The 27511-nt window shown below is 51.7% G+C and overlaps 1 protein-coding gene across 25 annotated transcripts in view; it reads left to right on the top strand.

Annotated features, from left to right (window-relative positions):
* The window catches only part of CAMK2G (calcium/calmodulin dependent protein kinase II gamma), a 54095-nt gene that overhangs the window by 7304 nt on the left and 19280 nt on the right, over window positions 1-27511 (top strand). For 11 of the 25 annotated variants that reach the window (XM_082716906.1, XM_082716913.1, XM_082716904.1 and 8 more), the window contains exons 3-13: window positions 5507-5566; window positions 12626-12680; window positions 13562-13627; window positions 16191-16263; window positions 16408-16510; window positions 16945-17028; window positions 17658-17752; window positions 18334-18456; window positions 21488-21571; window positions 21807-21849; window positions 26451-26494. In XM_082716906.1, the coding sequence (XP_082573032.1) occupies window positions 5507-5566; window positions 12626-12680; window positions 13562-13627; window positions 16191-16263; window positions 16408-16510; window positions 16945-17028; window positions 17658-17752; window positions 18334-18456; window positions 21488-21571; window positions 21807-21849; window positions 26451-26494 (830 nt within the window). Of the gene's footprint in view, window positions 1-5506; window positions 5567-12625; window positions 12681-13561; window positions 13628-16190; window positions 16264-16407; window positions 16511-16944; window positions 17029-17657; window positions 17753-18333; window positions 18457-21487; window positions 21572-21806; window positions 21850-24382; window positions 24446-26450; window positions 26495-27511 lie in introns of all 25 variants that reach the window. The other 14 variants (XR_014307076.1, XM_082716908.1, XM_082716893.1 and 11 more) reach the window with 3 other exon arrangements.

Below are 27511 nucleotides of genomic sequence, written 5' to 3'. Positions count from 1 at the left end.
CCAGAGAGAATCCAGAGTGTCCAGAGGCAGAACTTTGCCTTCTTGGAGCTTGCAAGTGACCCCACAGGGATTTTCTCCATCTTTTCTCCATCCAGGCTGGTTTGGGAGACTTTCACTGTGGGGCACTTCTTAGCTGCCTCTCTCCTCTCCCTTCTTAGTTAAAGCTTCTCTTAAGAGACAGAGGCCACAGTGGGGCTTGGTCTCTGTGTCACCTGGTGAAAGTTGCTTGAATGAGGACTGAGGAGAAAGGGAGGGTGCCAGCTTCAGAGACAGAGCCTTAGGGGTTCATGCGAGCTCGTTTTGGGCCCCGTCCCACTGTCCTCACAGCACGCGGCTGGTCCCGGGTGTGTGAGTGTGAAAGAATTCCAAGCCGTGACCCTGGCGCGGACATGGTGGGTGGACTTTGCTCTTAATTGGAGACTCTTTGCACCTTTGGAGTGAGACTCAAAGAGGAAGGGATGTGGCATCGCAGCATCAAGATGAGGTCAGTGGGATGGTGGCCTGGGATTCCCACTGGTCCGTGCCCAAGGCCAGGGGCTGTTTATAAGCAGCTGGAAATGTACACTACAACACCAAATCCCTATGGTGCCCTCGTTCCTTCTCCTGAGAGTGAGGCCCCGGGGGCCAGACGGAGGCCTCTGCCACTTGGGAAGGAGGAGGAGGGCACTCCGGAAGGCAGCAAGACGAGACGCTACTTGTGGGGCATCTGAAATTGGGCCGGAGGAAGCTGTAGGAATCTTCTCATCATTGATCGGGATCACAGGCACAGACCCTTGAAATACTCTTTGAAAAGTCAAGGTGTCGTTGGGATTGGAACTTGGGGAGGGTCCTCATAGCCGGCATAGGGCTGTGTGTTCTTTCCCATCACAGAGGGTGCTGTGTTTGGGTGGCAGGAGGCTCTTAGGTGAAGCTAGTGCTGACATTTATGGTTTCAGAGAAATGTCACTAAAGCAGTCATGTCCCTGCAGGGCCATGGAGATCAATAGCCAGCCTTCCCTGGCCCCCTCTTCTGTTGGGGGAAAGGCAAATACATCTGGAGTAGGCTTTTGGTTTGGATTTAGGGGAGAGGTGGTTCTAGAACCCTGCCTCCCCTTTGCCACATGCCATCTCCTCACTGCTTCCTCTTCTGCCTCCCTTGGTACCAACTACCTGGTCACTCCTTGCCGCTCTTCCTGTGATGGGTACTTGGCTTGGACCAAGGCTCAAAGTGCTGGGGCCAAAGGCAAGAGAGGCAAGGCCTCCTGGGATGCTTGTTTCTTGGGCCGGGCTCTACGCTGGGTGGGTTGTTGGGGAAGGCCTGAGCAGGTCCCTGATAACGGCCACTTCTGCTTTCTGCTCCTGTTGCTACCTCTGCTATTGAGGGGGAAAACCTTGCAGAGAGATGTGGTTGGAGCTGGGCTGAAGGTCGGCAGGGGTGGGTCTCTCCATGGCAGTAGCACATAGGCGGGCAGGAAGTGGCCCTGTGCAAAAGCGGGAAGTGGCTCTTGTCAAACAGGAAAGGGGGGCTGGGCCACGTGAGGGGGCGGGGAATAGCCCAGCTGAAAGGTGGGTGGGAAGAGGATCAGCCGTGGAAGGCCTAGGAAGAGCGAGCTCTGGGGTCTGTGGAAAAAGGGGTGTCTTGAGAGAGAAGGCCATCTTTGGGACAAAAGCACCAGCTCATGTGTTATCCCCTCAGGATACCCAGACAAACCCTAGCGAGACCACTGTGGACCGACTCAGTTCAGTGGCTTCACCCTTTTTGGGGCTGTGATGCTGTGCTTTAGCTGGAACAGCCCTTGCCATTGGGAAAGATACTCTACAAACCATATTTGTTCCTGAAATACCACTCTGCTGCTGGGGTGGAGCCCTCTGCTTTTTTTCCCAGACGGCCCAGTCCTGGAGGGGACTCCTGGAGGGGACTCCAGGACAGGAGGTATGCGGGGGAAAGGGGCTGGAGAAGACAGCAGGGAGCCTGGGGCACAGTATAAGGACGCAAGGAGAGGATGGTAGGCAGAAACCACATGGCTCGTTGACCAGAGCTTCTGGAAGACAGGATGCCACAGCCACCAGGCATGAGGCTGAGGAAGAGGAGGGATCCTGCAGGCAGTGGCACTTCTAAGCTGTCCTCTCTCGAGAAGCCCCCGTTGCTAACCTTTCCCCAAGGTGGGCCCCAACCAAAACAGGCAGGAATATCTCCCCACTCGGGATGGCTGCAGCGAGCCAAGGCAGAAGGCTCTGCTCGTGTGCTGGGGACTCTGGCCGCCCAGGCTGCGGGAGGCTCGGTCCGACTCACTGTGTGTCTCTGGCAATAGCCACGGCTCAGATTTTCCCTGGGTGCCAGGCACTGCACTGAGCATTTACCCAATTACCGCATTTAATCTGCAGAGAACACCGCCTCCGTTTTCAAAGCGAGGAAACTCTTTCCCAAGATACGTGGCTCCTTTTGTCACCTCCTTCAGGTCCCAATCAAACGTCATTCCTTGCTGAAGCTTTCCATGACCGTCCTATTTAAACATGTGTCATGCCTCTTCCCTGCTTTATTTTCCCACATTGCACTTGCCACAACATTTCATGTCCCATCCCCTTCTTCTCGTCTGTCCCTCCCCCAACCCAGCCCTGCTGGAATATCACCTCCATGAAGGCAGGGATTTTTGTCTTGTTTTGTTCAGTGCTGTAGCCATAGCATTTAGAACAGTGTTTTTTGAAAGAATGAAGGAGGGTCAGATGGCTTTAATAACTCACCTGTCATAGACATGCTCAGACTCACCCTGGGGCTGTCTGACTCCCAAAACTGTGTGTTCATGGATGGAGTACATGCTAAGGACTGGCGCCAAGACCAGGAGCAGCCTGGGATTCAGAGAAGACATGGGGACTCGGCTCCTTGGAGACAGGGTTGAAATAAGTGGCTGACAAGGACCCTCTGGGCACTGGGCAGCTCCTTCGAGGAGCTCGAAGTATGAGCCTGTGTCTCTCCTCTCCCGGCTCTGAGTCACTGGTGAAGCAGGAGCACCCTTATTTTTAGTGCTGTTGCTCTTATGGGCCTGCAACCATTAGCCAGTAAGAGACTTAAGGGAGGAGATAAACATTAATCTTCCAGGCCTTCCCCTCAGCAGCCACCTCCGCATTGCAAGATACTGTTCTCCTGCGACTGCCTGGGCAGCTAAGCCCAAGAGTTTTGGGTCAGAGGGCGGCGAGGTGAGTGGTCAGAGGGTGGAAGCTTTGGGGCTCCCTAGCTTGGTACTTCCATCCCAGGTCCAAGAGCTGGGAGGAAGGTGGGTAACCTTGACATCTTCCCAGCCAGAGCTGGAAGAAGCAAAACCTCTGCCACTGGGCAGGGCTAGCCCTACTTCTTCAACCTCAGGGTCTGAAGATCCCCAGGAACGATGGATCCCAGGTGGTATGGGAATGTGGGGTCTACCTGTGGTTCTCTGGCTGCATCCTGGTTATGGTAATGCCAAACCTGAGGATGGAAAGGAGGGCCTGACCCAGATCTTTGGGCAGCTGGGACGGATTAGCTGGGCAGCAGGAACTAATCTCTGCCTGTCCCCACCTCCTTCTTCCACAAAGCAGAGCTATTGCTAGAGGGAAAGTTTAGGACAAAACTGGGGGTGTCTGGTGAAACAACAAGTATGAATTCCTTTTGGTCTGTAATCCCTGCATTATCTCAGACTACATTATTTTGCCAGGCCTGGGTTTGAATCCCAGTTCTTGCCATTCCGTGCTGTAGGGCCTCAAGCCAGTTATTTAACTTCTGTGGGCTTCAGTTTTCTTATTGTGAAATGATGACTGTCATGGCGCCTACCTGGTAGGATGGTTGTGGGGGTCATGAGGAGCTCTGCAGAGGCTCTTTGCTGTTGAGCTGGAGGTAGGGTGGAAAGAACCCCTACCATGGGAGGCCGGAAGTGCCTGGCAGGTGTGGATATGAAGGCACTTGCCTAGACCTGGAGAAATGCCTCCCAAAACCCAGAGTCATTACCAGTTGCTCTCACTCTGTCCTGTCATCCTAGCACAGTGATGGAGAAAGGGCTCCAGGCTCAGACTGCCTGCATCCACTGCCTGGGACCTCGGATGGGTTACTTCAACTTGTTAAGCCTCAGTTTCCTCATTTGCCATGTAATGGAGTTCATTGGATCCTTTACTTCACAGGGTCTCGGTGAGGATGATCAAGTAAGATCACCCATGCTTCTGCCTGGCATGTAGTGAATCCTCAGTAAACAACGCTTGTTAGTACGATTGGTGTTATGGATAGTCCAATACAAAGCTCCTGTTGTGGCAAGACCTCTAGGAAGCAGCACTCCGAAAGGTCCCACCCTTTGAAGAGTTTGTGACCAAAAGATACTGGACATACTGTATGATGTGACAATTCGAAGACATGTGGTGGAGGATGGGGGGATGCTCGAGAGCGAGGAGAGGTCACACCTGCCGGCCAGAACAGGGAAGATGTTGTGAAGGAGGGGACTGTTGGGCAGGATTCCAGCAGGTGGAAGGGGAAGGGCTGCTAGGCCGCGCTGCTTTCAGTAGTGGTGTCTGTCCTCTCTTCCTGCTTCCTGGAGCTCTGCCTTCCTGTGGAAGGAATTGACCAAGGCAGCTTGTTTGCACCAGGGGACTCCTCGATTCTGGTCCTTTCACCCGAACAGAGTAACCCCCGTGCCTGAGTGCCAAGAGGCGAGCACTCACAGCAGGCTGTGGCCAGCAGGATCCTGGGGAGAAGCAGGATGACCGTAAAGTGGGCATCATAATAGCACCAGCCTCGTAGAGTGATTACGAGAATAAATTAAAAGATGTTTTTCCCTGGTATAGAAGTAAGCTCTCGAGAAATGTTAGCTCTGCTTATCATTTTGTCAAATCAGTAGCATCCTCATCATTATCTTGGTTGTCAGCCTCATTATGTTTCAGGGATACTCTGAAGACCAAGTCAGAGGATATTTGCACAATTCCTAGCACAGTGCCTGCTCATGTAGTTGGGTGCTCAGTAAAATTTAGTTATTAGTAGCACCTCTATCAAGAAAGAGATTCTGGGGTGCCTGGGTGGCTCAGTGGGTTAAGCCGCTGCTTTCGGCTCAGGTCATGATCTCAGGGTCCTGGGATCGAGTCCCGCATCGGGCTCTCTGCTCGGCAGGGAGCCTGCTTCCCTCTCTCTCTCTGCCTGCCTCTCCATCTACTTGTGATTTCTCTCTGTCAAATAAATAAATAAAATCTTTAAAAAAAAAAAAAGAAAGAGATTCTGGACGCCCTGGCCCAGTGAAATCCCTGCTGTAGTGAAAAGGGTACCGGAGTTATAGTGGGAGACCTGGATTCAAGTTCTGACTCTGCCTCTCACTAACTTGAGGGACTTTCCTAGGGCATATCCTCATTTGAAAAAAGTCATAATACCTGTCTCTGGGATTGCCATGACTTGCTCCATTAATTTGGCAAATTAGTGAAAAGTGCATAGTTGGTGCCTAATAACTGAAGGACTATGAATAACCAGGTGGCCACAAATAGAACAGATGGCTGATGAGTTTTGTCTTCTCTCTTCTGCTTTTAGATCACCAGAAACTAGAACGTGAGGCCCGGATATGCCGACTTTTGAAACATCCAAACATTGGTAAGCACTTTCGCTTGGGGTATTTCTTGGGCATCTGGTAGAAGGTATGGAGAACAGAGATCCACTGCTTTGGTGTCTGAAACCAGTTCTGACCCTGGACCTTTGCCTGGTATAACTTTTTTTGTCCAAGTGGGATAGCAGTTGTGTCTTGCTCAGAATTCTGGAGCCTTCTGCTCTAGACACCTGAGGGTCTCCATCCCGCCAGTGCCATTCAGGATGGGAGGTGCTGCAATAGGTTTCAGACTCCCTTTCTTCCCCTTCTCCTTCTGTCTTTGGGCTGAGGTCCAGGGTCCACAGCGTGTGAGGCTCCGGGCTAGTAGCCTGCCAGCGTCTCTCACCAGGGGCCTTCCACAGCCATCATAAAAGGGTCCGGATTTTGTTTCTGGACTTGAAAGAGTTTTGTTTCTGTTACGGTGTCGTGCACACTCTGGGGGTTTCCATGGTGCTCCCGTTTGTATTCCCCCAGAGCCAGGAAAGCAAGCTGCCCACCCGCCTGGCTTCTCTGGAGAAGGGATGGCAGGAGCCACTCTCATGGGGAAGGAGGAAAAATTAAGAGGATTTCTCCCTGCTCCCACCCTGACTTGGGGGACAAGAGCACATTGTTGGTTGTTCTAAAGCCTGAGGAGGCTTGCCTGCCACAACCCACTCCGGCTCAGTTTTACATTGTTCAGCTGAAATAGTCTTTGCCAAAAGCGTTGGCCCTGATTTGGTGCTTCTTGCAGTGGGGACAGAAACCGGGCTGGCTGCAGTGTCTGAGCAGAAACCCCAGTCTTGACTTGAGGCAGGGCAGGGAGCATCTCCTAGGTTTCTCCCTGAAAGCCCTGAGTCATCACAAAGAACAACACGTGTTCCTTGCTCCTCAGGCATGGCCTAAATATCGGGGCTCCCACAGTGCCCCGGAGGCCGCCTGCTTTGCTCTGCTGGAGGCCAGGGCTGGGAGGTGACTTGCTGAAGCTCCATGCTTCCTCCAGAGCTGCCCAGCCTCTGGTCTCCCAGACCTCAGGCTGGGAAGCTTAACATGAGCTCTTACGTGGGAGAGCTGAGGTTGTACTCCAGCCCAAGGGGAGAGGAGCAGCTCTGAAGTACCAGAATGCCAACCATGCAGGGCTTTACAGATCGCAGGTAGCAGCTTGGATTACACCCGAAGCAGACTGGCATAGCCAAGGCTCAGCTCTGCTGGTGCGGTGTGTCCCACTGAGCCAACACCACTCAGCCGGCGGGCCCCGGGCTGAGAACTACTGGAGCTCCCTGGGTGAGCTCCGAAGTCAGACGCTCGCCTGCAAATAGCACGATGGGGACCAACATGTCACCTTCGGTAGGAGAGAGACAATGAGAGGAATGCCTAGAACAGCAGTCGCAAATTTGGGTGTGTTTTGTTTGGCCGGCTCAGCGGTCTAAAAATATTTTATTATTTGCCAGTATTTAAAAATGAGATTTCGCATTTTGGGGAAAAATAATTCTGTTTCCCAGTCCTGCGAATCAGACATCAGGGTTCTGCTGAGCCTGCCTCTCTGTGCCGCCATAATCGGCTCAGGCTGGGCAGCGGCTGTCCCCATAGTCTGCCGGGCAACCGTCCTTCGCTAACTCCCCGTTACCTCACGTTTGCACTGCCTACCTGGAGGCTTTTGAGCTTGTGACCTCTAACCTGGAAGTTTCAGAACAGGAAGAAGGAACATATGGGTGACTAGAGGCATCCCTAGAAGGAATAGGGTAAGGTGAAGACGGTGGAGAAAGGACCGGGAAGGACAAAAATGGGATTCCAGGTGAAAACAGTCGTACCCTTCTTACTATGCCTTTCTAGAAATTAAATACGTACTTTTGACCTTTTAGACCTCACTTGGTTTGGTACCTCTTTCCTTTGTATCACCTGCCCCTGGCTGGACCCAGGGACCTAGCCGTTGGGGGACTGTCGACCCCAGCCATCTGCCCTGTTAGGGAGCCTGAGAGATCCAAGCCAGGCCAGGCACACTCCCTTCATCAGCATCTGATTGCCTAGAGCTGTGCTTCATTTCACAGCTGCTCCCAGATCCTGAGGGATGGCGGTCTGAGGCCTTATTCTGGGGTCAAGAGCAGTGAGAGCGAAGGGGGAGTCAGGACTGTGTCCTGGGAGAGCTGGCCGGCCAGGCTCTATGGCTTCCGGTGGGAACCGGGGCTCCTGGAGATGTGGTGGGGCACTGGATCCGGGAGGCTGAGGTTGCTATGGCTCCCGATCTGGCTTGTGGCAGAGAGGAGGCCGTTCTGTGCCCTAATTCACTATTCTTCCACTCTCTTCGCTGCCCTGTCCCTCAGAGCTGTGGCCCTTTTGTCGCCAGCCTCTTTAACTCCATCCTGCAGGGATACAAGTGGACCATCCCACAAGGGGCGCAGAGTTGAGGAAGCTCAGAAAGAGAGCACACGGTCCCCTTCTGGCTACAGTCAGATTCAAAGGCACTTGAACTCAGGAGGATATTTGGTGCAAGGAGCCAGGCATCCCCAGTTTTCTTCCCTAATCGATATTCTATCCCAGAAGTTAAAAAGCTGCTGGAAGAGCAAACGCTCACGTAAACTGCAGAGTCTGGGTGACAGCGATGTGTAGTGTAGGTTCATTGATTGTAACAAACGTGCTGGTCTGGTGGGCGTGCTGGTGGTAGGGAGGCCGTGCGTGGGGAGGGGGCAGCAAGTTGTATGTGGATGTTTTTCGGACTTCCTACTCAGTTTTGCTGTGAACCCTAAACTGCTCAAAAAAATAGTTTATTGATGGGAAAAAAAAAAAAAAGCTTTTCAGTTAGGAGGCGTGCTGCAGAACCTCAAACAACTTGGGAAAGGTGGCCAGAGATGTGGAGTGGAGAGGAGGAGCCGGCAGTCGTCCTGTCCCCAGTCTGAATGGAGCGTGTTCTACCTGTGATCTGCTTGCCTCCCTGCTTTAAATTCCTCTAATGAATAGACTCTGTCTTCCTTCGTGCTGAGTTGCCCCAGCAGATTCAATCCCAGTCTGGCGTGATGATTTAGAGCAGCACTACTGAGACTTTCATGTGCTCAGACACCACCAAGGGATCGTGTGAAGCTCTGGTTCTGATTCCGTAGGTCTGGGGAGGACCTGAGCATCCTCCGGAGTGTGGTCTCCAGGGCATGCTCCCGCTGCTGGCGTGCGGGCCGTGTGTCCGTGGCTTTGCCATCCTGTTGTCCAGGTTTGCATGTGGGATTGGCTGGTCTGTAGCTGTGACCTCCCTCAGAATATTTAGCCTCTTCGTCGAGTTTGAGGGTTCAGCGGGCAAAGGAAGCCTCGGCTTGGAAAGAACGGAGGCGATGAAAAGCAGGACCGCAGCTCCTGGAAGGGACCTTGCCTAAATCCTCAGCGCCCCGGCTCAGTTCACAGGGTATTTACGCCAGGCTGCCATTTACCTCGGACCTAGAGCCCATTCAGCTAACAGTAAGTGGAGCAAAAGCAGGGGCAAAGAAGAAAAAGATGGGGTACCTGACCAGGCCCTCCTAGATCTGTGCCTCAGGCAGTCCTGCCCACCTGCTCCTGGGGGGCAGCCTCGGTTCCCTGCCAGCCCCCCGGGAAGCAGGACCTCCTTTCCACTGTGCTCTTGCTGCAGACACTTTTAACACTGACACTTTTTCAGAGCTTTTTGAGCCAAGATTTGCTAGTTAAAATGTGGCATATTGCTGGGTGGTTTCTAGAACCGGAAATAGCCACAGCATGTGGGTTATGGCGTTGTTAGTCCTTGAAGGTATGAAACGTTACGTTAAGGTATTTAGGTGTTGGACCATTTTTCTCTCCACAGTTTTTAAAGAAAAATAGCTAGTTTTATTGCTGAAGTGCAGTAGATGCTTTTTAATCCTTTTCCAGGTCTTTCTGTCTGAGGAGGTGGTCTGGCCCTCCTTGGCCTTCAAGCTATCTAATCACTGTGGAATGGACTGGGTGTCAAGATTTTTTTTTTTCCCACACCTCCATAGCATCCTTTACTTCTACTTTGTAGCTCTTTCTGCAGTAGGGCGTAGCGACATCTTTGTGTAAGTGCTGGTTTCACGACCGTCTTCCCCATTGACCCGGAAGCTCCGTGGCAGCGGGGCCAGGTTTCTCTTCCTCACTGCCGAGTCCGTGGCATGTGCAGCCATGCCTGCTTCCGGAAAGGTACCTCATGGACACTGTCGAGCAGATCAGAGCGGCCAGAGCTACTGGGGACAGGTTGTAGTTCCTCTGCCCAAGAGGACAGAGAAAGGGTCTCCCTTGCAGGCAATTCCACAGTGTTAAGGATCTTGATGTTAGTTTGTTTTGACTTCAAGTCTCAGTTCTGCCACATGGGGTGACCTGGGATGAGTTCCTTTCGGGGCCTCAGTCTTTTCTCCTGTCAGATGGGGGTAACAGAGGTGATGTGAGAGCTTAGAAACATAATGTAGGTAAAGCACATTGTGCCAAGTGCTTTACCTACATTATGTTTCTAAGCTCTCACATCACCTCTGTTAGTAGCGATCCACTTGGGTTGTTATTATCAAGATGCTGCTGGGTAGGCACTTAGAGTGGCACAGTCAAGTTTTTTCTCTTGTTCTCAGTTCTCTTAAATTTTCTTTACAAATGGAAAAAAAAAAAGATAGTATCTTGTTCAGCTATGAGGCCTTTTGCACCTGTCCCTTCTTGTCTCAGTGGTACCTTGCTCTGGGGCACACATCAAAGCCATTCTCTGGGCTGGGTGTCCTGGAAGGATTAACCTGCTGCTGCTGCTCTTCTCTTCTGATTCCCCTGCCCTGCTTCCTCCCACCTGAGCTCTGTGTGTGGCCTTCCTGGAGAAGGGCACATGCCCGTACCTCCCTGCCTTGGCATAGGCCTGGGCACCTGGACTTTTTGCAGCACTATCAGCCCCGCCGTGCAGGATGAGGGGGGCAGACCTGGGGGCCGGAGGGCAGGGAGAGGCAGGGCCAGGGAGCAGGACTCTCCTGGGAGTGGTTGTTAGCATCGTACCTGCTGTACTGTTAGCTTGCCGTCCTGCTACTGTTAGTCACCTCCCTAATGAAGCTGGTCTTTAGCTTCTGGGACAGCTGATTTCCAGGGGATTATTTGTATTACACACTTTAATGCTTTTTAATAGCAAATTTTTAATTAAATGGAAAGTCCTTTTGGAAGCGAGGGAGCAGCAGCTGCAACAGGACTCCCGTGTGCAACTCCGACTTAGACAAGAGAAGCACACATGAGGAGGGGGCTGGCAGGCTGTGAGGGAGCTCACTTGAGCATGCCTGGGTTGATTTGGCGGGGGATGGGCTTGACTATAGCTTCCTTCTGTCATCTGGGGGCCTAGAGAAGTATGAACTTGCTCGCCCAAGTATCAGAGAGAACAGTTGGAGGAGGAGGGCTTTTGAAGTACCCCCTGCCCTTGATGCCATTGGTAAATCACAGCTGGGGGTGGAATTTGGGGCAACCAGATCAGAGTTGAGTGACCAGATCAGATTAAATAAAGCAGGCAGTAGGAAGCGTTCAACAGTCAAGAGGCCCTCGATCCAGCCCTGTCAGGCCCAAGTCCTCATTTTTGTCGGCTGAGAACCACAGAGCTGCAGGAAAGGCCAAGGGCCTGTATTTTGTGATCTTGCTGTGGTGGGAGAGGCTGCAGGAAGGCACCCCAGCCCTGAGGAAACAGTCTGACACCAGAAATGGATCCTGTTGTGAGGGGCAGTTGGCAACCTGGGTCCACCAAGGAAGAGACATGGTGACTCCCGTGTATCTGAGAACTTTGTGGGTCGTTTTGATGTCAGGCCATTCCTAAAGTGCTCTGTGAGGTGCTCCTGAAAATGCCTAGGGCTGGTGTGAAGGTCAAATAGAGGTTCCCCTTCAGGAGAGTTCAGGTGAGGGAAGGGACAGGGACTGCCTTGCCACAGTATCGCCTTGTGTTTGCATGAGAATGGTGCTCAGGGGTTGGCATTTAAGCCTGAGGTGGCTTTGTGGGCAGAAGCTTGAAGAGGAGACCTCGGAAGACATTAGGTTGGTTTTTCGCCCAGGAGCTCCGGAGGCGGGGAGTGGGAAGGGATTCTGCTTGCCAGTGTTTTCCTGCAGCCGGTGAGATGCCCCAGTCTGCTCGGTGCCAGGGCCTCCCGGACCTGTCCGTGCTGCTACTGCAGCTGCATTCATGGTTAGTCTCTCTCCCAGGCCCCATTGCTCTGGTGCCTGGCTGTGCAGGCTTCACCACATTTCTTAGAGGGAGCAGTGGTGTAGACTCATCTTTGGAGTCAGAAAGAGCTGGACTGATATCTTAACCTATTGCATCTTCGGCCTTCAGTAAGATACGATGTCTCTGAGCCTTCACGGACTCTTCCTCTCGGGGTGGTCGTCCAGAAAAATAAACTCCTCAGAGACACCCGCTGTGTCCTTCGCGAGTCCCACCATCTAGCATGGAGTCTGACGCTCAGCAGGCACTCAGTAAACCCTTGTAGAATAAGTCGTGTCTGCAGAGAGCCTAACCCCAGGCCTGGCATGTAAGAAGCACCGAATAAACAGTGATTGTTGTCATTGCCTAGTCTGCATGTTGCCTCCCACCCTCACCATCCATTAGCCTCACTCCCCACGCCTTCCTGCTGGACGCTACCTTTCCAGCTTCTTTCCTGCCCTTTAATTGCCTGTCTGCCATCTATTCCTGTGGAAGGGCTCTGGGGCCCTTCCGTCTTACCATCCTCTGTCCCTCCATGGTCAGCCTCCCTCAGGCACCCCCACTCTTGTCCCGAATTACACCATCACACAGCAGGTCCCAGGACCTTCTTCTCCGGGACTAGTCCCTCTGGGAAGGTTCTTGGTTTTCTCTGTTTTGTCTTATTTCTTAGCCACAAACCTTCTCTCTCTTGCCTCCGTCTGAGGCAGTCCGAAGTGGCAGTCGGAGCACTGGACCCAGGGTCTGGTGGTTTCTCTGCTCTGCAGCCATGTCACCTCGCCTTGGGGGTGGGGTGGTGATGGGCACGTTGCCACTTCTCACTGCTGTCAGAAGACCATCCAGGGAGGCTGGCAGGCTGGGGCAGGGGTGGGGTTGCTGAGAGGAGAGGAGTAGGTTTCCGAGGTTTCTCTCTGTTAATCTCTGTCCCCCTTCTCCTCTCTTGCAGTGCGCCTCCATGACAGTATTTCTGAAGAAGGGTTTCACTACCTCGTGTTTGACCTGTAAGTGCCCCTTTCTGAGGGTGTGGGGGGCCTTTCCCTCCAGCTGGCTCACCATGAAGGCTTGGAGAAAGACCTGAACTAGGTCTTCAGCTTCTGCCAAGGCCCCTCTCCTTTACCCGAGGGAAAGGCTTTGATTTTGACCTTCCTCCGGTAATGGTCAGGCTGCGGAGGGGACTGCGTTGCTCCCTCACGGTCTCCCCAGGGCTCAAGACCCTGGAGGGCATTGCACTCGCATTTCTGTTCAGCAGCACACCTTGTGCAGATGCTTTTTTTCTTGTTTCTTGGTGTGTTGTCTTCTGTGGAGAAACAGAATAGAGCTCTTCGCATGACCTTAAAAATTCTGGGAAATTAAAGGTGGCTTTTATTAGTCATAAACTGGACTCCACTTGGTCTCTCCTCCACTTTGGTTGTGGTTTAATATCTCAAAAGTAGCTCTTCACCTCCTGAAAATGCCTCTCCAGTATTTTCGGGATTGGGTCTCTGTGTCCTTGATCTCATTATTCTTCAGCTTTAGGAGTAGGTCTGTCCTTCTTGGGCAGCTGTGTATCTTAGTATTCATATTGGTCTCAAATAAAGCTATGACTTTCTGAGTAGGTTGACAATTTTCTCTTAGATCCCTGTATATTCATCTTTGCCTGAGTATTAGCTGATCTGTGGGTTATAGGCAGAGACATGTGCAGGAGGAAGGGAGGGCCCATGTTACCCCAAGGAGAAGCCCCATGTCATTGAAGGATCAAACACTTTCTGGGCTCTTGGAAGGAATGCATGTGGAGTTGGGATTTCCTTAAAAGCTATTCCGTGGTGTAACCTGTTGCCTGCTGGATGCTGGGGTTGGCCCCCCTGAGCTGCCTTCTCTGACACTCTCTGTCTGTTGGTTGCAGTGTGACTGGCGGGGAGCTGTTTGAAGACATCGTGGCCAGAGAGTACTACAGTGAAGCTGATGCCAGGTTAGGCAAGGGCCCTTGAGTTCACTGTGAGTCTCAGCCACTTCAGGGGGGGCAGGCATTGGGCCTATTTGAAGAGTCTTTGGATGTAGATCAGAAGAGCTCCCTTCTGGACAAAGGTTCCATACAGCTGGACCTGAGCTGCATTTTATGGGTGATGTTAGAAGTTAGAGCCTTTTTTTTTTTTTTTTTTTTTTGTGAAGCACTTACAAGCTTCCTTTACCCCTTCACCCCAGAAATACCTTTTCTTTGCACTGCTGTGTACTTGCCAGCCTGCCCAAGGGCCCCTCCTACTCTGCTTCTTTCCTCTGACCAATTTGACTGTGTGCAGGGCACCCTGGGAATGTTCCAGAGATGGAAGAAACGTGGTTTGCGTTCTGAAGGAGTGTAAACATCTGGGCTAATGAACAGGAACCTTCTCAAAAGAGATTCCAGCCTGAATCCCTTAGTCTCTTGACCACCACGACCAGCCTTGATGTGGGGCTCCTCCAGCTGGAGAACTGTTCCTTGGCCACATCCCTCAGCCCTCAGCCGCCCCTGTGGAAGCCCTGGCAGAATTCCGCCCACACCACAGATCTGGGGTGTTTGTGTGGCCGGTCCTTCCTGCCTTGGCTCCTCCCCCGGCCCCGACTTTTCTCTGAGGGTGATGTCCATACAACCTGGTTTTGATCATCCTGCCTGCAGCTTATCTGGCATATGTGGCAGCTCTGGCTGCCTCTAGAGAGTGGGGGAGTACAGCTTCCTCACAAATTTCTCAACTCTGAGAGGCCAGTGTTTGCTGATCAACTTCAGATGCTTCAGCCTCAGGAAAAATTCTCAAGTGGGGAGATGAATTCCAGTGCCAGCAGGGGAGGACCGGACTTCGGGGCAGGAGGAGGCGGTGATAGCTCTGGGAGCCGGGCGGGAGGAGGGCGAGCTGGCTAGGGGGAGGGGAGGGGTGGTGTGTGACTGTACCAGTGGGCTTGGCCTGGCTCTGCTGGGACACTTCGCACTTTTGCCATTTTTGGCCAGAAGGCTCTCCCTGCTAGCCTGGCTCTGTTCTAATTATATATTTCTGTGGAGACTTGCCTCTTCAGCTCGGTCTTAAAGTCTCTTTGGCCTACTCATGGGCTGTGTCTTGAAAGGAGGCCTGAGCCTTAGCCTCCAGCAGCCCGGTAAGACCCCTTGGCTCTTGTGAAAGCCCAAGAATCAGATTTTAGAGGAGGAGTCAGAAGTCCAGGTCACCAGCCCAGCACCCCTCCACAAGCCTGCTCCGCACACATGCTAGTACCTGCGAATGGGGGCCTCATTCTCTAGGCCAGTGATCCTCAACCTCAGCACTACGGATATTTGGGGCCAGATAACTTTTTGTTGTGAGGGCCCCTCCTGTGCATTATAGAGTTTTAGAAGTATCTCTGGCCTCTACCCACTGGATGCCACTAGCATCTCCACCTTAATTGTGACAGCCAGCAATGTCTCCGGGTATTACCAGATGCCTCCCCCCCCCCCCGCCGCCAGTTTTCACCATTGCTCTAGATCGCTAATGCTCCCTGCCAGGAGTCTGACTGCAAGTGTGGTCAGATGTTTAGGAAGGTGGGCAGCCTGATTAAAGAAATGGCAGAGAGGGCACCTGGCTGGCTCTGTTGATGGAGCATATGACTCTTGATCTCGAGATCGTGAGTTCAAGCCCCATATTGAGTTCAAGCCCTGCATTGGGTGTGGAGCCTATTTGAGAAAAGAAAGAAAGAGAGGGAGGGAGGGAGGGAGGGAAGGAAGGAAGGAAGGAAGGAAGGAAGGAAGGAAGGAAGGAAGGAAGGAAGGAAGGAAGAAAGAAGGAAAAGAAAGAGAGGAGAGGAAAAGGAAAGGAAAGAAATAGGAGCTGTAGGTGACTCGGGTTAGTTTATCTTTTTCTATCAAAAATCATTACCAGATCCTCCTCAGTTGCCCTGTTTGGAACCTTCTTAAGGACATCGTTTCTTAAAGGTGTCTGTGTGCTGGGTCTTATCTCCTCTACTAGATGATAAACCATGGTAGGCACAGGGTTTTACTGATCTTCAGAGTCTGTGTGGTCCCAAGCACAGTGCCTGGAGGTAGTCAGTAAATGTTTAAATAAATGAATGAGTGTGAAACATTGTACCTCAGTGAAACAACTGAGGTACAGTTGTATTCTCCTTCCTAAGATGCCATCACAAGCCTCTTCTCCAAGGAGAGTTACTATAGGGGGAAAAAAAGAAAGAAGGGGTTAGATGGTATCTTTTGCTCAGAAGTGTCCCCAGTCTCTTGGAAATGGACTGGTGATATTGGGCCTTTACCGTCCGAGGAGGTATGGTGAACTCTGTTCTAGTATGTTCTCAGCCATTATCTAGTGGGAGACCCCTGATAAACCACTTAATATGCATGGCCCTCAGTTTCTTCTTCTGTACAATCCGTTGAACTAGATGATGTCCAGAGTCCCAGGCTTTTAGCTGTTGTTCAGGGATTCCCTGTGACTCTGGAACCCAGATTTCCATGGTTGCATCTGTAGTGTGTGGTTGTGGATGAGTGGCTTAACCCTGCACTGACATTCCTTCTCCTTGTGCTTTTGCAGCCACTGTATACATCAGATTCTGGAGAGTGTGAACCACATCCACCAGCATGACATCGTCCACCGGGACCTGAAGGTACTACCCAGGCTCCCCATTTGTCTCCTGCTTGTGAAGCTTAGTCGCCACCTGGTGGCAGGTGATGGGACTGCGGGGACCCAAACTAGGCTTCCTCAGGGTCTGAGGGCCGGTGCCTCACGAGGTCTTCTCTTCCTTATTCAGCCTGAGAACCTGCTGCTGGCGAGTAAATGCAAGGGTGCCGCCGTCAAGCTGGCTGATTTTGGCCTAGCCATCGAAGTACAGGGAGAGCAGCAGGCTTGGTTTGGTAAGAGTGACCCTGTCTTCCTGGAATGTGGCCCCCGCCCTTCCTCCTCTTCCTGATCTGCTTTCCTCTTTCAGAACTGGAAGCCAGACCCTTCACGGCCCGGCCCATGTCTCAGAGACTGGAGAAGTGGGGGAGGGTACAGAGTGTCCCCTGGCCCTAGGTGACTCAGTGCAGTGAATCTAGCTGTTGTCAGCCCGCATTCTTGCTGCCTCTGGGGAGAAATGGGAGTTCCTGGTAGGCACTTGGACTTGCCCTGTGATTTTATTCTGGGCACTACAAGAAACCCAGTCTGTGTCTCTCAGGCCGCCCATGTGCTGAGAGCTTATATACCCAAAACAGCAGGAACGAGGAGGGACCTGGAGGAAGATTGCTGATGTGGTTTTAACAAGAGAAAAAGCAGGTTCAGTGTGCCTCTGCCCTCTCTTCTGCTACAGGTTTTGCTGGAACCCCAGGTTACTTGTCCCCTGAGGTCTTGAGGAAAGATCCCTATGGAAAACCTGTGGATATCTGGGCGTGCGGTAAGCCCATTCCACACTCTCAGCTTTTTGGTGTTAAGGGCCCTCAACTTCCAGCGATGGTGAAAAAGAGGCATCGCTATTCCTTGGGGGCCCCACAAGTGTCTGGTGTCTGTGAAGTCACGGTGTTGTCTCTAGGGCCCCTGAGATGTCTGTTCTCATCACATGCTCCTCCCCAAGTATCTCCTGGATTATACTGCAGCCTTCCTTTTTTTTAAAGATTGTATTTATTTATTTGCAAGAGAGAGAGCACGAATGGGGAGAAGAGGGTGAAGCAGTCTCCCTGCTGAGCAAAGAGCCCGATGCAGGGCTGGATCCTGGGACTCTGGGATCACGACCTGGGCTAAAGGCAGCGGCTTACCTGACTAAGCCCCCCAGATGCCCTATGCTTCATCCTTCCTAAAGAGGGACTGACCCACACCTAGAGGATGGGGTATGCCTAAAGACATCCCCGATGTGGCTTGCTGACATGGGGAGGGAAGCAAAGCAGAAGGTGCCAGCATTTTTAGCTGATAGCCACTTCCACCTCTGGTATAACCTTGACTTTTCAGGTGGCTGAGCCCTCTGTGGCTTTTCTTGGTTCCTCAGTGGAGTCGGTGACTGACCCCAGTGACCTTTGTTCTGTCTCGTAGGGGTCATCCTGTATATCCTCCTGGTGGGATACCCTCCCTTCTGGGATGAGGATCAACACAAGTTGTATCAGCAAATTAAGGCCGGGGCCTATGATGTAAGGACTGGTTTGTTCTTGACGTTCAGGCTGTTTCCACAGGAGGGGCCATATACAGTGTGTTGTGGGGTACAGGGAGTGTCAGGGAACTTTGAGGACCCAAGGATGGGTATACAGGTCTCAATTCTTGCCACACCCTATCCCAGGAACAACTCTTTTCACAGTCTTTCTTGGTAGCTATAAAATCGAGAAGCCCACCGAAGCTCTTTGATCCATTATTTGCAGAGAATGGCCTGAGAAGTGTGCCGCCAACATAGGGGCAAGAAGTGGCATGGCTCCCTCCACTGCAGTGGGCCCTTCTAGTAAGGAGATGTGGTTGAACCAGGGCTGAACCAGGACATGTTAGAGTCCCCTTCCTGTTCTGACTGGATATTCTGGCATTCTAACCGTGATTCTGTCTTCCTCTCCTAGTCCTTTAAGTTGACACAGGTGCTGGGATGCCCCAGAGCCTCCCCAGTTCTCTGCGGGGCAGGTTTAGCTAGCACAGAGTATTCCGATTATAGGAGCTGGGAGAAAGAGCCTCCCTTTCAGGGTGTGAGGCTCACAGAGGTTATATGCCTCCTTTCCCTCTTCCTGCTTAGTTCCCATCACCAGAGTGGGACACAGTGACTCCTGAAGCCAAGAACTTGATCAACCAGATGCTGACCATAAACCCTGCAAAGCGCATCACAGCTGACCAGGCTCTCAAGCATCCGTGGGTCTGTGTAAGTGTCTTCACCTGGGGTAGAGCGGCTCAGGGATGTCAGCCCTCAGTGTGCCCTCTTACTGTCTATAAGTCTATAGCTACTGTCTATAAGCAGGGAATGACTGTTCTGGGCCCTGAGCAGGGACCCAGCAGAGAGGGAGGGGGACTGGGTGGGGCCCTGGAGGGATTCAAGGAAGCAGGTGGCCTCATTAGATTCAACCTATCTTGCCCTCCACTCACTTGTCAGGTGTAACTTAGTTCTGATCTTGGATGAGGGCTTAGGTTAACCCTTTCGGACTCTGGGTAGTTGAAGATGAATAGCAGCTGGCAAAACCCAAACTGAATTGCCAAGTTGAGGGTACATATTCAGATCTCAGCTGTCGCACGACTGTAACAGAAATGTGACCAAGATCCAACAAATAAACAAAAGGGGCCTCTGGGAGTTAAAAAGAACATCTTAAAGTTCATGACCGAAAGAAAAAAACTCACCCTAGGAGAATTGCACCCCCCCCACCAGCTGTCAATGTGGATCGACATACTCTGTTTTCATAAATACTTCTGTAAAATTATATAAAGTGAAGTGTCTGTTTTCAAACTAAGAAGAGGGTCTGCTGCAGTTAGGCCTTCTGACAACCAGGATGCATTTATGTATTTGTCCTTTCCCATATTTACTGAATGCCTCTTTGGTACCAGTCACTGCCTGGGTCCTAGAGATAGAAAGATGAGTGAGGGGTGGTCCCTTCCTCCAAAGACCTTAAAAATCATCTGGGGAGCTAGGCACTCAAACAGGCAACCATTCTGCAATGTGAGAAGTACATAAAAGAATCTAACGAGTGCACAGCAACTCTTGCTACCTGGTAAGCTGTGAGATTACTGAAGGCTGCATGGAGGAGGTGACCCCATCCTGGTTCTTGGCAACTGACTGGGGGTTCCTCAGGATGATAACCTGCAGGCAGAGCTTAGCATGAGCCAGGGTGAAAGGTCATGGGAAATTGTGGCAAGTTGAAGGAATGTTAAGTAGTTTAGTTGTAGATGAAGATACGCCTACAAAAATGCAAGAGAACAAAGCCAGAAAGATTCCATGACATACAAGTTTCTGCCTAATGAGTTTGGATTTTATTCAGGAAGCATAGGGAACCATTTAAGGGATTTAAAGAGGGAACAAAGGGGCGCCTAGCTGGCTCAGGCGGTGGAGCATACAACTCTTGATCTCATGGTTGTAAGTCTGAGCCCCACATTGGGTGTCGAGATAGCTTAGAAAAAAATAAAATCTCCCTCTCTCTCTTTTTTTAAAGATTTTATTTACTTACTTGACAGAGAGAGAAAGCATGCACAAGCAGGGGAAGGTGAAGGGACAAAGGGAGAAACAGGCTTCCCGCTGAACTCCCTGCCCAGTGTGGGGCTCAATCCCAGGGACCTGGAGATCATGACCTGATCCAAAGGCAGACACTTAGCTGACTGAGCCACCCAGGTGCCCCCAAAATAAAATCTTAAAAAATAATAATAAATTAAAAACAGGGACACCTGGGTGGCTCAGTTGGTTAAGCTGCTGCCTTCAGCTCAGGTCATGATCCCAGGGTCCTGGGATTGACCCCAGCATCAGGCTCCTTGCTCAGCAGGGAGCCTGCTTCTCTCTCTGCCTCTGCCTACTGCTCTGCCTGCTTGTGTGCTCTCTCTCTGACAAATAAATAAATAAAATAAATCTAAAAAGAAAATTTTTGTCTTTAAATCAATAAATTTAAAACAAAACAAAGAGGGCATAAAATACACAGCTAAGAAAGGTCACTTTGGAAGCTGTGTACAAAATGGAACTTAAGAGGAGGCTGGGGCAGGGAGTTCAGGAAGCTGTTGTAATTGCCTGAGCAAGACCGGATGAGATCTCAGCTAAGGGTAGTGATAGCCTGGGTGGCGTGGCACGGAATAGACAAATTTGAGACATGTTTGGTAGGTAGACTCAAAAGGATTTAGTGACCAGTTGGAGTTAGGGAGTAAAGAAGAGCAAGGGACCCACAGGGACTGTCAGATTTTGAGTTGGTAATAAGCAAAGGTTGTGCCATTTACTGACTCAGGAAACCAGAGGAAGAGCCAGTTTGTGAGAAAGAATGATGATCTTCGTTTGACTGAGTGTGGTGTCTGAGGACCTCTAGCTGGAGACATAGTTGGGTAGTTAGAAATGTGGTTCCAGAAATTAGAAAAGAAGTTAAAATTGGAAATGCAGGTTGTGGTCATATCTGTGTGGGTGGTGTGGAAATAAATGGGATTTTTTTTACACTGATCGAATTCCCACTACGGGCTTGTATTTGCTTCAGTAAGAGAAGGAATGGCCACCGAACACCAGCACGTAAAGACAGGCAAAGTTAGAGGCGCCAGCAAAGGAGGCTGGGAGTGAGAACTTCTGTGGCAGAAGGAGGTTCAGGAGTAGGAGACCCTAAGAAACAGGTGGTCTCAGTAAGGGAGCATCTATAATCAGATGCCACAGAATCCCTGATAAAGACGGGAAAGACTCCATGGACTCTGACCAGTTGAAGCCCAGTTTCATTATTTCACTGACTGATGCAGTGGAGTGAGAGACTGAAACCTTTCTTCAGTGAGGTGAATAGGGCATGAGGAGGAAGAGAGAAAGAAATGGCATTATACAGAGAAGGTCATGAGTCAGGGGAGTTTTTAAATTTTTAAGGAGAGGCCTAGGCACGCAGTAGGGGCTCAGTAAACAGTTGCTGAAGGAGTGACTGTGTGAGGATCACAGCACACAGGATACTCTCTTCCTTTTCATAGCTTCCATTTCCCAAGGAAGGGGAGAGTGCTGTCTCAGGCACCCTCCTCATCTAGCATCAATTCTCCGTGGTGTTTTTGTGTTTGGATTGTTGTCCTTAAATAACCTTGAGTTTGGGGTAGTGCTTTTCTTGTAAAAGCATTTTCACATCTATGACTTCATTTTACCTTCAGATCAACTCTGGGGCGGCTGAGCACACAGCGATCAGTGCTGGGACTAGGGTGAGGGGCAGGGGGCCCGGCTGGAGGGCTCACAGGCGTGTCTGTTTGGCTTCCAGCAACGATCCACAGTGGCATCCATGATGCATCGTCAAGAGACTGTGGAGTGCTTACGCAAGTTCAATGCTCGGAGAAAACTGAAGGTGAGTCTTGCCTTTCCAGGCTGCCGACATCCTGAAACCATAGCTTTTGACAGTCCACCCACTACCCCAGCACAAGAGAAAGCTCCCTTGCGGCTGGAGCTGAGCTCTGAAGGTTATACCTGTTGGGGGGCCCCAAAGACCTGAGGGCTTGAAGCTCTGGCCAGCAGCTGCCCTCTGCCTAACTTTTGCTTTTCTAGAGTCCAGCTGAATTCACAGGCCCCTCTTCTTTCCCCAGGGTGCCATCCTCACGACCATGCTTGTCTCCAGAAACTTCTCAGGTATGTTTCCCCAGCTGTGCACTTTAATTCTACTGAGGTGAGTGGGTCAGAATGGGGTGTTGCCATCCCAGTGCTGGGTGTCTTCAGGCAACACCTTGACCAAGATGAAGAAGGCCCTGTTTTAAGGGGGCTGCTGCTGCTGGGTCCTACAACTTGACATTCTGGGGGACTTCTCTTGGGTTCACATTGATGAATTCTATTCCCTACACCCTCCCAAGGAGTAAACTGCCCAGCCTTCCATCTCCCTTGCCCCTGGGGATTCTTCTTTAATTCTCTAAAGACTCTCAGCACTTTAGGATTTTAGCCAGTCGATAGGGTATTGGACAATGGCTTGGGGAAAAGAAAGAGATGAGGTGTAATGAATCTTCTCACCCACCATTAATTTGTCTACTGGGACGATTCTCTACTTCACTGTGTCTAAGTGGAGATGACTAATAGAAATTTTTCCAGATGTTTAAACATTTTACAGAGACTGCTTGTAATATGCTTTGCGATACTAGCTGTAAAAGTGAAGAAAGAAAGAGCAGCAGGATGGAGGGAAAGCAAGTTACTTAAATTTGACGGAGAAATTGGGGGAGCTGGGACCAGTCATTTGTAAATCACTTGGCCTTTCTTTTTAAGATGCAAGACACTCCACCCACCCACCCCACCCCAAACCCCCATCTTGTTTGCTCTCAGTAGGGAAGCAGAATGGCTTTCTGTGAGGAAAAGGTTAATGTCAGAACTTAACTGAAGACAGAAGGTCTCTTCCCACCTTGCCCACCACCCCTCACCCAGCTTCCCCAGCCCTGCAACCCCCCAGCCCCACTGTTTTGGTTGAAGACTCCCTTCTCTCATTCTCACAGTGGGATTCCTTCCCTTGCTTTCCTTCTACACTGATATGGAGACAGGATTGTATGGCAGCCGCCCTGGGCCAAGGTTGCTCCCTTGAGCTTGAGGGGTTTGTCTGTGCTGGTTCAGGGTAACCTAAGGGCCCTGGGTCCGAGGATACCACAGGTGAGCCTCTAACCGAAGCCTCTAACCCCCCAGGCACCAGAGGGGCAGGACTGGCGAGTGAGCCAGGGATGTGTCCCACCTCAGGTCCGTTCCCTGTGCTCCTGGTTTGGGGCTCATTCTTATGTGGGTATCCATGAGGGGAAGACTATTGTTATGGATTCAGCTCTCACAAAGGAGAGCGGGAGGGCACAGCTTGGATGCCTCCAATGGAGATGGAGCTGTAGTTCCACATCAGGCTTGTCCTCAGAATTACTGGAAGCTTCTACTTTCTCAGAAGTGTGAGAGCCTTTCTAGGGGACGCTTGAGGGCATTTCTGTGCCCAACTAGAAGGGTGATCTGTTGTATCTCTGAATAGAAGAAATGTGATAATAGGCTACTACTTATTTTCTAGACTGGGAAATCAGTAGCATGTGCCCTGTCCCATGGCCTCCATATACATCAACCTCCCCCACCTCCATTCCATTTCAGGAAACTGGTATCCTGGTTTCAGGAGACTGGCCTCTCTGTGAGGACAAAGCACTTTCACTCATCCCTAAAAAGCCTCCTCCTGTCCTTGTTGCCCAGACCTTGTCTGCCTTTGAGCTCACTTTGCCCTGGGACAGAGGAGACTGAAAAAGTGCTGCAAGCGTTATAGGATGTCCTCTGCTGCCCTGACTCTGGAACAGTTGGGGGCGGAGCCTATCTCTAGAAGCTTCTCTAGAAAGAGGTGTCACCAGGTATAAAATCAAGAAGGAAGAGCACCTGTGTGTGTTTTTTAAGGCATGAACTAGGCTGTTTCCCGAGTCTACCCCAAATAGGGGGTGCAATCTGGACTCTAGCAAGTTGGCTAATTGTGGAATCAGAGCTTATAGAATGTATAGCTTCAGCAGCTTTTGTTTTCTTTCTGGAGGCTCATTTATTGGCATCTTCACCCTTGGAATACTGAAGTACAGGCTGAGAAAAATGGTCTGTCCTGGCTACCTGCCTTGAAGAAGGAAAGCAAACCATGTCTCCAAGGAACTGGAGGATTAAGAGAGGAATAGGGAGCTGGGGCCCATCAGTGAACTTTAGCTGCATGAGGGCCATGTGCCTTCCGTGGGCCCCAAATGTTTGGAATATGGCCAGAGGAAAGGGCTCTCTGATGTCATTTAGGTCCCCTAGAGAGGGCAGTTCTGAAGCTGAGGCTCCCTTTCCTCACAGCCTCGAGCTAGCTTGGCTGCCTCAGAAAGGACCCCACCTCTCCCCAGTTCAGGCTTTCCCTTGTAGACCCTTCTCTAGGCGCTCCCAGGCCAGGTGCTAGAGCTGTGGTGATCCCTACACCCTGACCGAACCCCATCCTCTCAGGCCCCCAGACTGCTGCAGGGCTGGCCGCACCTGCTCCTCAGCCTGCCCCCGGCGCCTTCGCTCCCCCAGCTCGGCTGGCTTGGCCACGCCGCCTGGGCCCTGCTGTGCGTGGGCGGCCAGCGGCTCCCGCGCCTCGTGCTGGGGCATGCTCGCTGCTGACTGGCCCCTGTGGCTTTGCGGCAGCTCTGTGCACTGAGAGATTGTATCCCCTCAGTTGGCAGGCAGAGCTCCGCCCCCGCCTCGCCTGCCGCGAGCGCCGCCGGCCTGGCCGGGCAAGGTACGTGGCATGAGTCCCCCGACCGCCTGCCTCGGCTCCCTGCCACCCCACCAGGAGGGCCAGCATGCCAGGCCCGCTCACCAGGGAGGCGAGTCCCATGCTTGCGGGCTGAGATGGGCATGCCGGACGGACCACCTAACTTGGCATCTGCGAGCGCATTGGTGTCACAGAGCCCCCTAACCAGCCGTGCATGCTGGGCGCTTGCCAACTCTCAGGAGGCAATAGCCTGGGGACGTGGAGCTGGGCAGCAGGAGGCTTTCCTCCAGACAGCCGAGAGCCTGGCCTGCCTGAGGGCTGTGGCCATTGGCAGCCCCCACAGAGACAGTCCTGGGCGTGGCTGGAGCTGCCCAGTGCTAGGACTAGGCTACTTCAGCACTGCTGGGAGACCCATAGGGGGCGCCGTGCCCCTTGAAACTGTGAAGTCTGACATTTGCAGGCCTCCAGGTCTGAAAGGCTGTGGAGCGTAGAAGCTGCCTGGGGAGAGCATTCCCTGGGTTTGGATCCTAGCCCTGCCACGCCCCGAGCGAGTCTCGTCAACCCTCCCAGCCTCAGTTTCCTCCTTTTTCTGGTGGTGCTAATAAATAATGTGGCGATGATTAAGATCATGTATGTCAAAGGCTCTCAACCTTGCCTGTAGAGGACAGTTTTGTCAAACGTCCTAATGCGGACACCCCTACCCCAGACCAATAAAATCAGAACCCCTAGGGCATGGGATAGGCATAATGATTTTTGTTAAGCTCCCCTAAAGTGATTCTGATGGGCAGCCAGAGTTCTGAACTCTGATATATATAAAGCACCTAACACAGTAGGTGGTTAGGCATCATAGTAAACACATTAAAAAAATAAGTTTCAGATCACCCCAGCATGACTGGAGATAGGATCCTAGGCCATTTGGGGAGGTCAGAATTCTTGTGAGGGTGGGATCCCTCTTCTCACTGGAGAGAGATGGGCCCCAACTTGGGTAGGAATTGCCACCTGAGGGAAGAACGGCAGCAGTAATAGTGACAATGGCTTACACTTAGTGAGTACTTGCTACATGCCAAGCACTCTGCCTAGTGCTTTTCATTCATGGTCCCCTTAGGGCCTATTACCTAGGCCCTATTTTATCCCATTTTCTAGATAAAGAAACTGAGGTTCAGAGAGGTTAAGGAATTCACTCAAGGTCATACAGGGAGCAACTGGTAGAGCCAGTGAAGTCCAGGTGGCTCATACAGTTGGTCTCTGTGCCTCCCAGACTCCTCCATCCACTGTCTGCTACATACCTGTGGCCTTGGTGACCAGCAGGTGTCACCAACCTTCCTACACAAAGCCTATCAGCCTTGAGCCTCTTCCTGTGCCTGGCTAGAATCCATTTAATACCTCGCTATTCTGCCCAGCCTTTCCTGCTCAGTGGGTCCAGAGAGTAGACTGAGGAAAGAGGGGTGGATAGGACCCCGTCATCCTGGTGAGGACCTGCCCAGTCAAGGCTTCAACCCCCCGGCAAAATCCTCCTGTAGGTGGTCCTGGTCTCTGTGTCTGTGTCTGTCTGTCCTCACGTCTGGTCTCCTTTGTGAACTGTGACACTCTCGTTTCTTAAGAGCTCTCAGGAGATGTCTTGCATCCTTCCAGCTTGGCCGTTCTGAGGAACTCCGTGGCATCTAGGGACGGAGCCCTCACTTTTCACTCTGGCACTCTGCTACTTCCAGACGTGGGTGGAAGTGGTTGAAGGCAGAGTTCCCAGTACCCCAGGCAGCTCCTGTACTGAATGTGGTTTCTCCTCCCATGTGCAGTGTGTCCCTGTCCTCTTCTGTGGCAGGAGCGATCCTGGGGTGCCACCCAGAGGGTCTGAAGCAGCTTGAGATGCCCTTCTTGCTTTGGGGCTCCCAGGAAGGGCCTCTTCCAGGGGCTTCAGGAGACTCCTGGCCCCCTTGTCAGACACAGCAGACTCTTGCGGATCCGGCTGCCAGACTTCAGGCTAGGGAAGCGTACAATGCAAGAGGCTTGATTTTTCTTTTTGTTTTCACAGCTGCCAAAAGCCTACTGAACAAGAAGTCGGACGGTGGTGTCAAGGTAGGTGTCTGCATCCCTGTAGCCCGAGACTGGCCTCTCTCCCTACAGTCTCTGTGGGGGGTTCTTAGCTTTGTTCCTCCTTTCCCCCAGGAACCTTCCTATCCTTGCTTTTCTGCTTTAAAACCAGAAACCTTTGTGCTCAGAACAGCAGGTTCCATTGGCCTGAGAGGGCAAAAGAAAGATGCGTTTCTTTTGACCTTAGCTTGAGCGTAAAGACTCAGGGGAAGTGATCTAAATTTTGGTTTCCTAGAGCTCAGTCCTGAACCTCACGGCAGACACATGCCTCCTCTCCACGACTTTACTCTCAGGGTTTTTGAGGTCATTTGGGTAATCTTCTTTTTTCCTTTTTCTTTTTGGAGCACAGACCCTTTATATGAAATGAAAGCAAAGTAGGCCTGGTTGACTCAGGGTATAGGGCTTGGAACCTGAAGCCACTATCCTTTTAGTTTTTCTGTCTCATCTCCAAAGCACTTCCAGAACCCAGCTCAAATGCCACTAAGTGAAAAGTGTGTTAAACTTTCTAGAGGCATAGGCTCCTCAGAAACAGGCAAAGGAGGTGGTATATCACAGCTCATTCCCATTTGGTGAGGGAGCTTTTCCTGTAGGATCACAGCAAGAGGAGAGAACGGGGTCCCACGGGGACCAGCGGAAAGCCCTGGTGGGGGTGGCTGCTTGGTGAAGGGGAAGGAGAGGTGGCTAGGGGTCCTCACAGGGCCCAGAGTGTTCTATAAATGCTTTGGGGGCAGAACGGGTCCTGGGGCTAGGGCACTGGATAGGAGTCCGTACCATCTTGAAGCCTACCAATTTACACCATCGAGTATTTCAAACGGTGAAATTATCCAAACCTTTATATTCCAACAAAAGCTTAAATTGGGCCTTTCCCCAGGATCGTCTGTCCCCAGCTGAGATACACACTTGTGCCCCATTTCCCCTCCCCGCTCTCCTTCCTCTTTCCCTCATTCTCTGCATGCCTGCTTCTGTGTGCTTCTGCACCAAGGAGGGGAGCTTGAGCTCCAC

Source organism: Mustela nivalis (assembly GCF_964662115.1).
Source record: "Mustela nivalis genome assembly, chromosome: 2".
In the NCBI taxonomy this organism is placed as follows: Eukaryota; Metazoa; Chordata; class Mammalia; order Carnivora; family Mustelidae; genus Mustela; species Mustela nivalis.
The sequence above is the reverse complement of the archived record's forward strand: the minus strand, read 5'-3'. Positions and strand labels throughout refer to the sequence as shown.